The sequence below is a fragment of the Ambystoma mexicanum genome, chromosome 1q (genome assembly GCF_040938575.1).
Source record: "Ambystoma mexicanum isolate Mex_15411 chromosome 1q, UKY_AmexF1_1, whole genome shotgun sequence".
Classification (NCBI taxonomy): domain Eukaryota; kingdom Metazoa; phylum Chordata; class Amphibia; order Caudata; family Ambystomatidae; genus Ambystoma; species Ambystoma mexicanum.
This window is the reverse complement of record NC_090922.1, coordinates 1,331,871,844-1,331,889,693: the sequence shown is the minus strand read 5'-3', so window position 1 is coordinate 1,331,889,693 and position 17,850 is coordinate 1,331,871,844. Positions and strand designations below refer to the sequence as shown.

The window sequence follows — 17,850 nt, the reverse complement described above, 5'->3', positions numbered from 1 at the left end:
ACAATATTGCAAAGGTGATACTATGTAAATGTTATACTGACCTAAAATGACGTGCTGAAACATGTGAAACATATGACTGAATTACTCACCTGCTGTATTGCTCACTTCTTAAATTGAATCCTAACTTGAGATTAATGTTACTGCTAATTACTGCTTTTTAAAGAATGCTTTAAATATCTTTGGTAACTAAGTGTGTAAGTGTTTAATAGGATACTTTTATTTACAGGTTTCGTTGTACAGCTTCCATTACCCCTCTTAATATAAGCCTGGCTACTCAGTCACACTACCAACTTATGTAGTACAGGCCTATATTAAAAGGTGGGTAACCGAATACCAAGAGATAGGTCTTGTGTAGTCCCACACCAGTTGGGCTGCGCTAATCCTTACTTAACACTAAGTTTCTCAATTATATGATATTTATAATGTGCCTAAACACAAGGCAGCTGCCAGATGATGGAATGAGCTGCCGCTATCCATAAAGAAACTCTCTAACCATCTTGCCTTTAGAAAAGCGGTAAAGACACTTCTCTGCTAAGCGGTCTGGGCCTGACCAGCTTTTTTCTGACCTTTCTGCTGGGGATGTACGCCAGACTCTCTAGCGCCAAAATACCTTAGGGTGGCCATGCACTCAAGAAATGTTCCCAACATAACAGTAATCAATAAATAAAACTAGGTAAAAGCACGGGCAGCTAGTGGCAAGTGCTGGGGTAAGTGCAGACACCAAGTGTCAAGAGCTGGTGGGGACTGTAGGGATACAGAAACAGCCCCCAAGTGCAAGGGTTGCCCGGAGGGAAGTGCAGGTGTGCAGCTGGCAGGGGAGGGGGACCTGGGCCCGAGATCAGAGGGTAGCCAGGTGACCAGTGCATTTTCAGTCAGGAGTTCAGCAGGGGAGAGGAGGAGAGAAAGCAGAAGCAAAGAGGAAGGTCTTGAGGTGCTTCCGGAACCGGAGATGGTTCTCCTAAGGTTTCAGGGAGGATGCTCCAGAGGGATGCCCAAGTCGAAGAAAGATCTAACTCGTTGCTTGGAGAAACCACTGACCCTGAGGGAATTTGGAGGGGGATGAGCTAAGTGCTCGAGAAGGAACATATTTAGGAAGCGAGTTGAAGGTACTGAGGCCCCAGAAGGCCTTGTGGACAATGCAGAGGGTTTTTAACTTAATCCTCGCAGCCACTGGGAGCCAGTGTAGAGATTTCAGTCCTGGAGAGATATGATACCTGGGCTTGAGGCCAAGGACAAGTCTCACAGTCCTGTTCTGGATGATTTGCACAGGGTGGAGAGTAGAGGCAGGCAGATTTAGAAAGGCTGTTGCAGTAGTCCAGCCTAGCGAGAACCAGAGCTCTGGGGGGGGAAGGAGAGGAAAGGAAGAATACCTCCGAGGAGGTGCAGCAGGTAGTGTGACTTCTTAGAGACAGAGATGTGAGGAGAGAAGGAGAGTGGAGTCGATAAGCGTAAGATGCACTGGAAAACCAGCTTAATATGACAAACACCATCATTATGGGTAATTTGTATTAAAAAAAGAAATTTGTGAAGCTTTGAAATAGGTTCCACTTACTCAACATCTGGTTTCTTTGCAGATAGTACAGAGCATCGCCTGCTTGGGGTCTCCCTGAAAAAAAGTAATGCAAAAATGAATGTAGTTAAGACTTGCTATGCAATCCTTTGTGAACATTCTCCGTTTAACAATTGAACATTAATTCTCAGACTGAATACAAGGAAATGTGGGTTGCCTGCCTAAATGTAGGCAAACTGACAATCACTAAGCTTCCCTTGCCTCACCCGACGGTAGCAGCATTTTGAGCAATCAAACCCAACTCTTGGGAGCAGGGTAGAAAAGAACACATGGCTTACTTTGAGTAAATGTAGCTCACAGAGGAGTATAGTTACAGGGAGGTAAAGATGTTGGAGAGGAGTAATCAGTGCACAGAATGTTGCCAGGGGCGTGCTTAGGTCTTGGCCCGAAGGGTGTCAACGGCAAAGTCAACTGTGACCTTATGTTCTCAGCTTGGATAGTTCACAACTTGAGGATAATTTAAGACTATTGGCTCAACTTGGATTCAGTCTTGCATAGTGTTAGCAAATATGTTAATTTTGCTGCATTCCCTCCGTAAGACATCAAGGACTCACTATCGTTTCCAACCTTCCTTGGCTTTTGGCGGTAAGTGCAACTTTTGTGCTTTACGGTCCTTGCTAATCTCATCTGTTTTTGGGGTTGGAGGGGCACCCCTCAATCTCTATGCCCATCAGTGCATGAGAACTCTGTTGCTCACTGTAAAGCATAGGCACACCGTGTCCCTGTAACTTTGTTTGTAGCTACTTTTTGGTTACTTGCGTGATGTGTCTAGAAAGGACTGGTGGGAGCTGATACTTTTATAGGATTTTCTTTTTTTTAGCCTTGTGCATCTTTACACTTTAACAATATAAGCTACTCAATATGGCATTAAACAGTAAAGTGGCCATGCCATGAGAGGGGATTTTTGCCTTTCCATTGGCTATCTTGGCATTTGACTTTGCAACCCTGGAGTGGCTGGATTTTCCATATTTGGCATGGCCTTTTCCAGGGAAAGCTCCAGCTTTTGCAGGTAAAGTAGTAATCTGTGTATAGCTGGATGTTGTGGGATTGGTCCGTCTGAACCCAGCCCACATCTTTCGCCTAGGGTGTGAGTGTGTGTGTGTTGCCGGGCAGATGCAGTGGCCAGCGGCTGTCCAGGATTGGACTGCACCTGCCAGTTTGAAGAGTGCAGATTCTTGCCATTGGTGTGCTGGGGGCAAGGGTAAGTATAGGGCCCCGAGTTGATAAGACAAGGTTTCACAAACACAATAATACTTTTCCGAAGGCAACGTCTGTACCACAATCCTTGCAGACGGTACCTTTGACAATTTCTGCCATCTTTCTAACTGCCATCTGTACAGTAAACTCACTTACTGTACTCCAATTCTATCAGAACCCACTTCTAAATCTGCAGGACCCACTTCATGCCTTGGTCCTGTTGGTAGGGATCGAGGGATCACTGGTGCAGAGGTCACTTTCAGCGTTGGGGTTTAGGTATCGCTAGTCAGACTTGGCAGCTGGACAACCATGGCATGACGAAATGACCACCACGATGCTAACAATCTCAGAGGAGCCCGCCAGCACACGGTGCAAACGGGAGACAGCGATGCACACCACGATCAGACAGGGGAAGACGACCCTCGCTGAGGAGACTAATAAGCTGGTCCTACAAGACACTTCATACTGCAGAGCTGCAACTGCAGTGGAAGGCCTCTCGTCTTAACTCGAGGGTCTGTGGAGTCCCAAGTCTGAACTTGGGACTGCAACCGAAGCAGTACTGGTCAGTCCACAGGATGATCCTGGGACACATCCAAAGGCTTCCAAGGGAAGGATCCTTGAGCAGGAGTAAAGACTGGTTGTTCCTACCAGTTCAGGAGGTGAAGTACCAATGAAGGCTGTCAGGAGATCAAATAAAGGAAAAGGGTTTCGCCTGGACAGTTGCTGATGGCAATGCTGCTTGGCTGACACAAAGGATCGACGGGTAGTCAGCGGGAGGCTCTTCTTAAAAGGGCTTTGGTTCTGTAGATCTGAAGAATAGCCCCAGGGACCCTCCCCTGTCATTCTACAATTGAGCAGGAATTGCCCACGAGCCAATCAATAGTAAGGATATGCACCATTCAAACTGCCCAACCATGCAGCAACAGGCGCACTCTGACCGGGATGTGGATTGGGACCAGTCAGTCCGAGCCCCCACATATGGCCACAAACACATACCGCTGCTTTTCCCTGGAAAGCCAAAGCTTTGCCCAGTAGAGGGTGTGCTGAATATGGAATGTCCGGCCCTCAGAGGGCAGAAAGATGGCCAAAAGATAATGCCAAAGGACAAGGTAAATTCTTGTAGCACGCCAATTTTAGAATATATACGGTAAAAGTCAGCATGCACTAAAATGCAAGGGCATGCGAGAAATGGAAAAAAAAAAAAAACACTAGACCAATATCTGCGAACGCCAGCCTGTAATGGACACATCATGCAAGTAACAAATATTAATTAAAACAAAAGAGAAAGATATATTACAGTGTACAATAAATAAGGAATTACGTAACGGGATAGTGTCGCCTGCACTGATAGATCAGTCAGCCATAGGGACTGATCAGTGTCCCCAAAGGAGATAAGCTAAGCAAGGCAAGTAAAGCAAAACAACATTACTTACCTTCAAAGGTTAGGACAGATTCAAAACAAAAGCAACAAGTTGGGGTTTCCATAGAAGTCTTTGGAGGGAAATCAACAAAAAGAAAAAGAAACTTTCCTAGCAGTCTGATCAATCCAGAGAATGCATTTGTTCCTTTGTAATAAACTGTTTTTCAGGACTTAACCCTGCTAAGTAGGACAACCCCTTTTTTCTGATAAATGCATACATTACATTGCTCTTCTGACTTAACGGTTTAAGCCCTTGTGAGTACACAGAGAACAACTTTAGTTTGTAACAAAATTTAGAAATCTCATTGTGGTCCGATTGTGGCTGAGAGAATTCAGGGTCTGGAGAAGCACACAATCAGAACATCCATCATCAGAAGCTCCCTTTAAATAATACACTGTTTTGGAAAAAGATTAACAACATACTTATTAATCAACATCCTTCATTTTTGGACTTTAAGAGCTAGAGTTAATCCCATCAGAAATAAGATATTTTGCTTAAATAAGTCATCGTGTGTGTGCGAATGGATAAGACCTTTGTATTTCATGGAACTCCCAGCACTATTACTAGAGAGAGCTATGTGTTCAAAATACCCAAAGCTTTCTGTGCTCGATGAGCCCACTCTTCATGTAATGTTTTGTATGAGTACTGCTGTGGTGGATATGCCAGTAGTATATCAAGCTCTTTGGGTCAAGAACCCTCACTGCATTTGGCTAATAGCAGAAAGGTAATTTGGTGTTTTTGCTCCATACTATCCTACTAACAGGCAACCAAAACTTCCACCCACTGTCTGTGAAAACAGGAAATGGATTAAAAAACAAAAATATTTTAAAAAAAGTGTAAGTGACTATTCCTTCTACATTTCAAAAAGCTCACCGATGTGAGTTTTAGGCATCATATCGATGCCTGTGTACCCATTGGTTAGTGGGCTGTCTATGAAACTTGCCCCGGAATGGTGGTAACGAGCGGTGACATTTTTCCCTCCTCAGAAGCAGGCATGCTAAATGATTTGCAATTGTTAAAAGGAAATTCTAATAAGACATGAAAGCACAGTAACAAGTCAAGAAGTTCAAAGGGCCCCAGACACGCCAGGTAGGGTAGAGATGGAAATACTACAGATGTCTAGCTCCAGGTATTCGAAGAAGCTTAAGCCCCACCCATCGGCGCAGGCACTGTGTAAAGGGATTTTACTGGCTTAGGAAGAAACTAGGACAATGGCTACCCAAAGCAGTCAAATTTAGAGCAAGCATGACTAGTTGCAGGATACGGTGTCCGAGACCTTGTTGAACCATGCATAATTGCAGTCCACAGTCCTATCTAAGCAAGCGTTCTGCAATTAATTAAACGGATGACTTCAAATGATTAGAAGCACTCCAGAATGGATGAATACATTTCGAAATGTAGAGATGTTAATACCCAGATTCAGACTGTCTACTCTGGTCTCAAGGAAGCATAATGGCATGCACAGCACATGCGCTCAGTCACAACAAACCTCTCCAAAGAAAACGTGCCTATACAAAATGGGTTGACTCAGTGCACCACTCCAAGTGCCCCATCCTCTCCTTTACCCTTCGTAGATTACTCAGTGCATACTACAATTAAAACATGTTTTAAAAAGGATAGCTGTTAAGGAAAGCAGAATAAAACTGAACGGGCAAGTTCATACGGCCAGGGTAGTGGAAAAAGGTCAGGGGAAAAGATGGTTGACCAAACAGCAAGCCCCTCAATAAGCCCAAGGTGAGAAGAGGAGTTAATTAAAGTTGTAGATGGTTTAGTGGAGGTAGAGAAAGAAGTCGTTCTACTTGTCCATGGCCCCATCTTGACAGTCACCGGTTAGGTAGCAAGCCCAATTTAACGAGGTAGCACCCCTGTACCATTTACTGTCTTTTCTAGGTTTTGGACCTTCCTGCCTTTTCTAGGTTTTGGACATTTCTACCAGTTTGGCTTATGCCGGAGATACTGGCTCTCTTTTCATGTGTTCTGCCCTAAGAGTCCTTAGGACTCAAATCAGGGGTAAAACAAAGGTGCCCCATAGTGCCCCAGACAAAGTACCCTTCCAGACAAAGGTTTCCTATGGGCACGCATTCCTTTTGCTCCATTTTTTGATCCTGTCCTAACTTTTGAAGAAACTAAAGCCGTCAGCTACACTTCCCTTTTGCTCACTTGGTATAAGGAAACTGACCAGTCCTTCAGACTATCAGTGCTGGGAAACTGTTTCCGTTTGGATTCCTGTATTTCTATATTGCACACAGCATCTTTCGATGCAGTACAATGCGGATACTTTAGTATCACCTTAGTTTTTTAAATTAATTTTGTTCCCTTTTTTTTATTTATTTATTTTTTAACACATGGTATTTTTGGTTACTTTTAAGTGCCTAAAGACAGGCTGGTGGCAGCAGTTACATTTTTACTGTCTGCAGGCTAGTGAACCTGTGTGTGTGCAGCCCAGGAAGGGGGCAAGGACTGTCTAGTCCCAGTCCACATCCTTGGTGCCTGAAAGTCTGCTTCTGCGGCGGATGTGAAACCAGGTGCTCCCTGATAGGCCAACTTCTCGCTGTTTGAATGGTGCATAGCCTTACCGTTGGTGGGTTTGGACTTGCTGTCAGCTCAGATTTTGAAAAAGATGACTCCTGCAGCCTTTCTTCAGATTTGGAGCTAAGAATCCCTTGAAGAAGAGCAGACCGCTGATGACCCGGAAACCACTCCTTTAGTGGCCCAGCATCTCCCGTCATGTCCATCCCAGTGAAGCCCTACTCCTCCTCTGCCTGATCGCCAAAGACACTATGCGCCGCTTCATCTCTTGGACCAGTGGGACCAACTAGTCTCAAAGCCTTCGAGATCCAGCCCTTGAAAGCCTTCGGAAGTGTCGCTGACTGGCTGGTGTACTGACCAACTCTCTCGTGGGCTACCTCGCCAGAAGTGGCCGCCCTTCTGTGCTCAATACCGAAACCATGGTGGTCGCCAGCTTGTGCCACAAGTCGCATTCCCCCAGAATTTCAGATTCCTATCTTTACGATGAGCATCCTACTGAAGGTTCTATGTGGTTTTATTGAAGTAAATTACTCCATGGTAAATTTACTTCAACAGAATTATTTTGAATTTATATTAAGTTGTTCCCTCCTACCCAAACGCCCCCAGGCCTCTAAATCTTAACATTTACTTCTCCACAAAGTATTTCTGTCAAAGTAAATTACAATAGAATAAATAACTTATTAAAACTACAGTATATGATATTAAAGATGCAGAACCTGTTGTTGCAAGCCCGCCAGCAACACTTTCTTCAACTAATCCAGCAAAGACCTGCTGCAGATCTGCTGAAGGCCTTTATTGGTGCATTGACTCCCATGGCCAGTGGGAACAACCAGTCTCGACACCTGCTATGCCATTGGAAGTCTTTGGAAGAGTCCCGGAACCATCCTGTGGGCTGACCAGCTTCAAATAGGCTACCTCACTGCCCAGAGTGAAGCATTGGGACTCAAATCCCGAAACAAGAACATCCCCCTGCAATTGCAACTCCCCACCGCATAGAGGGAGCTAGTGAGAACTGCTTTGTTCTCACCACAAGGGTCAATATCCACCATTTCTTTGGAGTGGCCAATGCTCATCGGCAACTTCATGTTGTGGAAGCTCCCTAAGGTTGTCAGCAGATTGGTGGTCCTTTTATCAGGACAGTTGAGGAGTCCAGTACCCAAATGTGATCCTTCGGAGCATGGAACCGCAAGTTCAATAGACGCAAAAACCGGATGTCTAAAGTGACCTGCGCGTTCTGGACCTCCTTCAATGGAACCGAAATACAAGAAAATGAGACCCAGCAATTTCATTAACTACACAGTGGTCCCCGAGTGAATCGGAGTACACGGGGTGGGTAAACAGATCTATTCTGTTGACCCCACAGTTACCATGGGGTTTAACGGGCATAAAGTGAAAAGTGGTGTTCTGGTAAAGGATCCACTTGGCAAGAACACCACCGTTCACAGCCAGGCGAGGAAGGGCAAGGACTTTACTCTAGAAAAGTTCACCAACCACCTTATGAGTGTAGTTAACCAACATCAAAACACTTGCACTCCCTTTCATGTCATCTTTGCCTGCCTGGGCTTGCAGGCGCTCACCTCCATCACAGAGTAAAAGAGGCAGCGTTCCAACAAAGGACCTCCGAGCAACACTAGGTAAGCCCAGTTGGGCTGTGCATGTTTTCTGCAATTTGTCATGCTCGTTGACGACGATCGCACATGTGGGCCCAATTTGGCCAACTGGGCATTTTATGCATAATTGTGCGTTTCTACAATCGTGCTCAGTTGGCGCTGCAGTACAAATATCTTCATAGCCCAGTGAGACTGTTCATTACTAGAGGCCTCATCTTTCTCAAACATGGCCACCGCCACTGTAATCCACCCAGGCACTGGAGTGCCTCATCTACCCCTATAACTGCAGCTGCTTTGATTGGCTATAAGAGAGGAGATTAGCCAAATCGGTGAGCTGGCATGTGAGAACCGGCCCACCATCCAATGCCCTCTCGAAGGCCCCTGTCTGGCCGTGGCCGCAGGTCCCTCATCGTTTGACATTAGTGATCCGAACTGCCTTCAACGGCTCCCCTTCTGGGGCCCGCCATCTTCCTCATCTATTTCTCGGCATCCATCGGGTAAGCACATTGCACCAACCCCCACCCCGCACCCACTGCCCAGCTTTTCGCATTCCCTTGTGTATTCCTCTACTGCAGCTCTCAAACTTTGAGCTTCGTCCCAGCTTGTGCCCTTCACCACCCCGTAACGTCTAGCCTGCGTTCCTCGAGGCTCTCAGGGAGCCTGAAACCGGCTCCTGCAAGGCACTAAGGGTTAAGCACCTCTTGCGCCATCATTATCCATCTCCGCACCAGAAACCCCTAAGAACAGCAACGTGATTCCTTGTGTAGGACTTTGATCTCCCTGCCCCTCCATATGCACATTGATTCTTTCTTGTTGACCTGGAATCCTTAGTGCTCCTCTGGTGCACAATATGACTACTTGTTGCACTATTCACTTTGTCAACAACTTCTGCTCTGAATCCTGCATGCCTTTGCTATTCTGTGGATCTCTCAGGCACGGTTTCCCCCTGGAGTGATCAAGCCCTGCTGCCTCTGTTGGACATTTTAATGCTTGCAGGTGGTCCTCTCACTGTCCCCCCTCCCCCCTGGCCCATCATAGTGCATCGAATGCATCATGCCTCACTATAAAGTGCCTAGGGGGGGTAGGGCGGGGCTGCCCCCTTCCAAACAGAAGTTTTCTGGGCATACTTCTCTTCTAGGTGCATCATTAATCACCATCTAAATGGCACTATCATGACCCAGGGCTCTCAGCCCAATCTCCTCCTCAATAGGTGTCTCCCGACTCTTATTCATTCCTCCCTCCTGACCTCTGCCCTCCTCCCCCCTGACCCCCGACGGGTGTACCACATCCCCGGACCTCTCCTAGGAAGACCTATAAAGGAGGCAACCAGCTTCACTTAGCTACCCTCAACTCTCGCTCTGCTGTTAAACACTCTTCTAGCATTTGTCACCTCCTTGAAGACCTTGACTTCGATGTCCTCGCGCTCACATGGTTCAATGCTGCTTTTGACGCTCTCATTCCTGAGGGCTACAAGATGCTCTCCAAGCCCAGGACTCACCGGCCTTGAGGCGGAGTTGACCTTGTCTACCATGATTGCATCCCTGCTACTATCATCCCCACTCAATGTTACTCTTCCTTTGAATGCCTCTCCTGCAGGCTAGTGACGCTCCCACCCTCTACCTCTCTCGCTCACTCTCGCCACTATCTACAGGCCCCCCCAAACCTGCCCCCACTTTTCCTCTCAGAATGGGCCAACCTCCTTCCCCAAACTTCTCTTCCTGGCAGACTTTAATATTCAGCTTGACTTTTCGGATGCGGCCACTGTATCTTTCTGCAACCTCGGACTCTCTTTCCCTCACAATTCTTCCCTCTGGCCCCACCCACTCTGCTGGTCACACCCTGGATGCTCTCATCTCAGCAGACATCACTTTCTCCAACCTTCTAACTACGCCCCTTCCTGGTCTGATCACTCTCTCCTCCCATTTGGAGCTCCCTGGCCCCCCAAGCATTGCCTCACCCTGCACTGCTGGTCTCCTTCTCTGACATTCAATCAATGAAGCGTGTGTCAGTTCCTGCGTTTGACGCCACTTTCATGCCTCCACCCACCCCCACTTTTGATTCTCAGATCGACTCAACTCTTGTTAACCTCCATCTCCAACACTCTGGACATCCTTGCCCCAGTCATGAGGATCCACATGAAGCCAGCCTCTAAGTGCAACTATTGGTATCACTCTGACTTGGCCACTCTGAAACGAGAGTGTGGAATTGCAGAACGGAGGTGGCAGGCTTCGGGCACATCCTCTGAGCAACTAGCCTGCTGCCTGCTCCAAAGGAAATATCGACTCTCCATCCACTCCAAGAAAAGTGCCCATGTCCAAGCCCGCATGACTGGGTCCACCAATAACACGGCTGAACTTTTCAAAATCTGCAAGGAACTTGCCAATCCTACTGCACCCTCCTCCTCCTACTGCACCCTACTGCACACTCCTCCTACTGCACCCTACTGCACCCTCCTCCTCCTACTGCACCCTACTGCACCCTCCTCCTCCTACTGCACCCTACTGCACCCTCCTCCTCCTACTGCACCCTTCCTCCTCTTCCTCCTCTTCCTCCTCCTCCTCCTCCTCCTCCTCCTCCTCCTCATCTCAAAAGTAGTCAGCTCAATGAAAGTCTCCTCCAAACAGGTTCTCACGTGCTCTACCAGAACTAAAGGACATCTCCTCTCTTACCCCTGCCTTGGCTGACTTCTGTAACCATTCCTTCGCCACTGGTTCTTTCCCTCAAGCACTTCCTTGTGCACACTCCTAAAAAAAGCAGTCTGCTGACACTTCCTGCCCAGCTAACTATCTCCCTATCTCCATCACCCCTTTCTTGGGAAAATTCCTCTAGTAGTTGGTCATCCCTAAACCGACCCACCTCACCGAAACTGTTGGCTGTCTCCATGACCACCAGTCCCGCTTCACAGCAGCCAGAGGCACGAGGCACGGAAACTGCTTTCCTGAAAACCTGTGAAGACCTGCTCTCAAGGGGGCGTGGCTAACCACCATGTAAGGAAGAGGTGTTTTCAGGCAGCTCCGTTGATGTGCCCATCATACTGCCGTAACTTACAGCTCTGCTCAACGAAAACTACTGAAAAAATACCCTTCTTAGGAGGATGATGATTGCCTGAAGCACCATTGACCGAGGTTTGGGATAGCTGCGAGCCTCCGCCGAAGCAGCACATCGAGCGACGAGGGACAGCGAGCCCAAGAAAATGGCAGCCTGCCAGATAACCAGCCTCCTCGCCAAGCCCCATACCAGAGATCGAAGTCGGCGTGGGTTTGCCAGGATCGCCATCCCTCAGGACCCACCAACTCCATTCAACAAACACTGCGAGGAGCGTATGCCTTGCTCAGCAAAAAGTAGTGAGCTGTAGGCAAACAGAGAAGAACCCGGATCTGAGCACCGGAGCCCCGCACACTAACTGGTCAGGACGAGTGCTGAGAGAGGCGGTGTCGCCTGCAGCGGACCCCGGTGGGAGACAGAAGCAGGGGGCCCAAGCATGGCAGTCTGCGGCGCAAGCAGGCTGGCACCCTGAACGCGCCAGCGGAGTCGAAGATCAGGCGAACCAGCGAGCCGCGCGGTGGCTGCAAATCAACTCTGGCGCACCGGGGCCCAGCAGCGAGACCCGGGGACGCGAGGCAAGGAGCTGGAGGGGAGGGGGCCCAGATGTCACAACCACCCTTGCACAATATTTGAGCGGTACCCCCCCACCCCCGGATCTCCCCTGAGCCTCTGCTCCAGAACTTACATGCTACGGGGACATAATCCGTGCCCAGCCCAGGACAGCGGGCTGGAGAACCACTCGGCTTGTGGCGCACCATCGCGGCCGCTTTGTGTTGCCCCCAGGACTACCTACCGCACCTGGGGTGCTGAGCGCCCTGCTGGACAAAACCAAGCGCAACCGAGCCATATTACAGCGGGCTCCCCTGGCCCCACTTGAGCACTGAAACGTTCGACACGGGGGCATCCTGCCTAGCAAGCCTGGAGGAGCCACCCCCTTGTTCCCCCCACACCTCATTCTTGGCTAGTAGCACAAGGCCTGGCTGCACCTCTGCGACCGAGGAGACCCACTCTGCGCTCAAAGGGGAAGAGTGAAATACACGCGAGCCGTGGGGCCTTGGGGAGTGTGTCGAAACTGCGTCACCCATAAACATACAGCCTCAGCTACCACTGATCCAGCCGATAGGGAGACCCGGCGAGCCCGCCTGTCCTCAGGGGGATGACCACGAAAGGGGCAAGAAGTAAACACAAACAAACCACCATGGAGTCATACGCGGCCACTTGCGCTGCTAGGCCCGACGCCACTACCACCACCACGGAGGTGTCGGGGGTCGAGCCCCCAGAACCAGCAAACTCACAGCTCTTAGAGGCCATCATGACGCTGCAGAAGACGATGGAGAGTAAAATAGATGGAGAAATTATCGCAAGGCTTCACTATCGAAAGGGCCCACCGATCCCTCACCAAACGGCCGCCCCCAGGGAACCCACCCAGGCTGATAAGTCCTCAATTATAAAGATAGAGAAACAATCCTGGCCTTCTCAAGATCAGGTGGCTGTATACAAAGAGAGACTGCAAAAGACGCCATTTACCCGGACCATACCCTCCAGGTACAAATGAACAGAGCCCAATTTATTCACGCTAAAGCTAGGCTGAAGAACGCTGGCTTGCGTTATATGCTCCTATACCCAGCGAGGTTGAAAGTCCTGCATAACAATAAAGCCCTCTTATTCGATACCCCGGCTGAAGTCAGTGAGTGGATGGACAGAGAACAGATCCCAGACATCGAGGCGAGGCAGCGCAAACCACGGCAGACTGCACCCTAGGGAGCAACTCAAACATCCCTCAGGCAATGTATCATGGAGACACCACACCATGCTCAAAATGTGGCAACATTGAGTTAACCGGAGCCGCACTAAACACAAACTGCTTGATTTGTGACACCAACTGAAGCAGACTCACTCCTACCCCCTGAATTAGTTTGGGTAGTTAACCCGCCTGTTAGGCACCAAGAGACGTAAGGCCGAATGGAGCGGAAACGGGGTAGTCAGAACGGGGGCAACCCCGCTAGACTTGTTTTGTTATTGGGGAGTTTAAAGTTAATAGTTTTTTAGGAAGGGGATCCCACAAGTTAAGTTCCCGATTGGAGTTGTACGTGGGAAAAGCCAAGACCACCCACAGCACCGTAAACTGCTCGATCTGAAAGCCGTACCGCCTTGTGGACCACCCACGAACTCACAACCATACCTAGCTCATGGCTGACAAAATTAGAATCCTGTCATGGAACGTTAGAGGGATGAACAGCTATGTCAAGCGATACCGAATCCACACTTTTATGAAACGCTGCAATGTCGGAATCGCCCTCCTACAAGAGACCCACCTGAACGCACAGAAGTTGACAGCTCTAGCCAAAGTCTGGTGGGGTACTCAAATAGGCACCACTTACTCCACATACGCTAGGGGAGTCCTAATTTGGATAGCGCCTACCGTCCCCATCAAACTGACTCACACTAAAACAGACCACTAAGGCAGAATGGCCTTGATACAAGGCACCATAGAGGGGAGGGAACTTTGCCTGGTTAACATTTACGCCCCCAACCACGACACCACAGTCTTCTTCCGCTCGTTGTATACACGACTGAGCCCTTACAGGGACTGCATCCTGATATGGGGGGGGGCGACCACAACTGCACCCTGGATACCCGCAATGACAGATCATATAGCAAACACGAACACCCCTCCCCACCCCACCCGCCAAGATACTGAATGCACTCACACAACAGCTTTCTCTAAGAGACCTCTGGAGAGAACAACATCCCCTAGACAGAGGGTACTCCTTTTACTCACCCCCACACTAGAATAGACTGCATATTTGTGAGTGAGGAACACCTAGATTTGTTTGAAGACACACAATGCCAGGCCAGAGTGCCGTCAGATCACTCCCCCCTACAACCACTTGGACAATAATTGCACCCAGACCTCCCCCCGTGCGCACATGGAGACTTAGAAGCAAAGAGCTGTTGGATAACACCTTCTGCGAACAAATCAGGAAGGGCACGACAAGACTACTGGCAAACTAATGTAGACAGTGTCCAACACATCAGCACGGCATGGGAGGCATACAAGGTGGTGATAAGAGGGGAAATGATCAGTGCCTCTGGGGAGCCCAAAGGTCCATCACGTCCTCGCTAGTGCGTGCAGAGGAGGAGCTGAGAGAACTGGAAGCCAGAGCCTCCTCCGACCCCGCTCAAATTAATAGAATAATAGAACTCAAACAAGCTTGCCTCGTATGCTGGGAGCAATTGGGGAACTTAGCCACGCTAAATACACAGAAAGGAATCACGCTCTAGGCGATAAACCTGGGAAACTATTAGCTTGGCTCTACAAACGTGAGATCCACAGAAAACCCATCTGCCAGGCTAGAGGAGCGGATGGCCAGATTGCACACACAAGCAGAAATTAACCTGGCGTTCACAGAGTACCATCAGGCACTCTACACCGACCCCTCACCACCCACAGACACCAAAATAGACGATGTCCTTGACATCATCAAGCTACCACACCTTGAAAAGCAAATAGCTGAAACCCTTGAAGAGCCCATCACCCCTGAAGAGGTCATGGCCGTCATCAGATCTCTACCCTCCGGGAAAGCACCAGGTCCAGACGGGCTCCCTAGTGAGTTCTGTAAGTCTTACGCAGATATATTAGCCCCACTACTAGCCCAAGTGTATAGTGGATCATATGAAATAGGCACCCTCCCAGACTCCATGAGAGAAGCCGTCATCATTCCACTATTAAAACCTAACAAAGACAGCACGGAATGTGGCTCATACAGGCCCTTATCCATGCTAAATGTTAATACCAAGATACTGACAGCGCTGTTAGCCATGAGGCTGCGAAAAGCCATCCCACTCCTGATCCATCATGACCAGACGGGGTATGTGCCGGGCCGATCCATCACTGAAAATTTACGTAAGCTGCACCATGTCATATATAGCACGAACGGCAGGCTGGAGAAATCTGCAGTAGCGTCCCTGGACGCCTCTAAGGCATTTGATTTGGTGGAAATGGCTGCACGCCACCATGTCCAAGATGGGAATAGGGCCTGCCTTCTTTAAATGGGTTAAACTCGCATACACAGACCCAGCCGCCAGAGTGTGCACTAACAGCACCTTCTCGGACAAATGGAACCTCTACCGTTGCACTCGGCAAGGATGCCCCCTCTCCCCCATGCTATACATCATAGCTATTGAACCAGTGGCAGCATACCTAAGGCAGAAGTACGGAGACGGGGGCATAGTAATAGACGGGGTGACCCACTTGGTCTCTCTGTACGCAGACGATATGCTACTCTACCTAAAAGACCCTGAACACATTCTACCTTACATACTCGAGACCCGAGAGGGGTTCCATAGATACACTGGGATACAGATCAACCATGACAAATCTTACCTCTATCCCCTGGCGGCACTGAGCGAATCCAGCGCGGAGAACCTCCCAACCCTGGCCCTCAAGTGGGAAACCAGCTCCTTTAAATACCTGGGCATCATGATCCACCGAGACCCCAAGACTGAACACGAGTTAAATACAGTAAGAGCAAAAGACGGCTTGGTGAAATCAATGGATTTTTGGAGCAAACTGCTGATCTCAGTAGTAGGTAGAGCGGGCCTCCTCAAGATGGTGGCACTACCTAGACTGTTATACTTCTTCACCAATGTCCCACACAATGTCCCGCAGCAATTCTTCAAGGACCTAAACAAACTATGCAGGAAATTCCTATGGAAAGAGGGAAGACAGAGTCGCACTGGAAACGCTACAGAGACCCTATGACAAAAGTGGCCTCAAGGTCACCAATTTCGAACTCTACTACTTAGCGGGCCACCTGAAGCATGTGATCCAGTGGATGGCCGACGGCACTTCAAGTGACACTCGCCTCCTGCAGCCCGCCGTCCCCCACTTGCTGCTCAGGGACCTGCTCTGGATCATGCAGAGAGCAAAGCAGCACGACTCATACTTAATTAACCTCGGAATCCAGATATGGAAACGAGTCTGCAAACCATAAACCTAGTCAACCCTTACTCTCCTCAGATCCCAATAGCAGCAATCATGACCACCAGACCGGGAGGCCCGAGGGTGATAAGAGACACCTGGGAGCCCCTTGGCGTTGCCAACCTCGGAGACCCGGTTGGTGACCAGGGTATCCTTACGTTCGCCGAGCTGCGAGAGCCCTCAGGGCTACCAACAGGGCAGTTCCTGCTGCACGCCGCCGTAGTAAACAGAATCACAAGCCGCTGGACGGCAACCGAAGACCTTGATACTGGACACAAGACCATCGAGAGGGCGGCCACGAAACCTCGAGACTCTATGAGACATTGCTCACCTGCATCACCCAACAAGACCTCAAGTGCAAAGTGAAATGGGAACTGGAACTAGGCATGCGGTTCGAAGACATAGAATGGGAGACCATAACTCACTACCATAAAAAGGTATCCAGGAATGCCCTATTGCAACTTATACAGTTCTACAACATTAACAGAGGATACCTCACCCCAGATGTCATCTCCAGATTCAAGAGAGCGAGAACCACCGTATGCCCTAAATGTAACGAACCCCGCGTAGGGATGATCCACATGTTCTGGGGATGCCAGGTAATACAATCCTTCTGGGCACAAATCCAGACACGGGCGGCCGGGGCGGACATCGCTCTGGACGTGCAGACACCAAAGGTGTGCATCCTGGGCAGATACCCTAAGAACAAAAAGACCAAGCCTTTAAACAAACTCAATACCTAATTTACATCCTAGCGAAGACGCATTGCCATGGGGTGGAAAAGCCCCAAAGACCCTAGCGTATCACTGTGGTGGGAGGACCTCCGAAGATGGTCGGATGCAGAAACAGGGCCTGAGAGAACGCGCAATGACAACAAAAGCTGGACACCTCTGAAGATCTACTACAATGGGTGGCACTTACAATGACTCTGTTCAACCCGAAAGAGGGAGCCTCTCTGATGAGGACACGGACAGCCCACGATAACCTTCGGTGCTAATTGATCCTAACACAGAACTGTCTGGTCTTGGGAAGTTGAGAGGGTGGGAAGGGTGGGGGGATATCTGAGATTTTTATTTGATTCTGAAACGATATTTTGGCAGTGTTTACGAAATTAAATGAATAAAAAAAATGTTTTAAAAATAAAAAAACGACCTGCTCTCAAATCTCGATTCCAACTCTCCCACTTGTCCTGATGCTCCTCGATTTTTCTTCTGTCTTTGACACGGGCAATCACGCCACCCTCATAAATCGACTCGGATACCTTGGCACTGCGGACCAGCCCTGGCCTGGCTGACCACCTTCCTTTCTAACCGACCATCCGAAGTGCACCTGGGCCCTTCCCCTCTCCTCCACCTCACACTCTACCTGCAGCGTTCCTTAGGGATCTATCCCATCACTGTAGCTCTTCAACATTTACCTTGCCCCTCTGGCCCACTTGATCTCCACCTTCTCTCCCCACTTCCAGTGCTATGCCGATGACATACAGCTCTCCTT

At 49.1% G+C, this 17,850-nt stretch overlaps 1 protein-coding gene across 4 annotated transcripts in view; it reads right to left on the bottom strand.

The window, feature by feature from the left end:
- The window catches only part of ORC1 (origin recognition complex subunit 1), a 323,506-nt gene that overhangs the window by 260,986 nt on the left and 44,670 nt on the right, over positions 1-17,850 (bottom strand). For all 4 annotated transcript variants that reach the window (XM_069642194.1, XM_069642195.1, XM_069642197.1 and 1 more), the window contains exon 7: positions 1,553-1,606. In XM_069642194.1, coding sequence (XP_069498295.1) covers positions 1,553-1,606 — 54 coding nt within the window. The remainder of the gene's footprint in view (positions 1-1,552; positions 1,607-17,850) is intronic.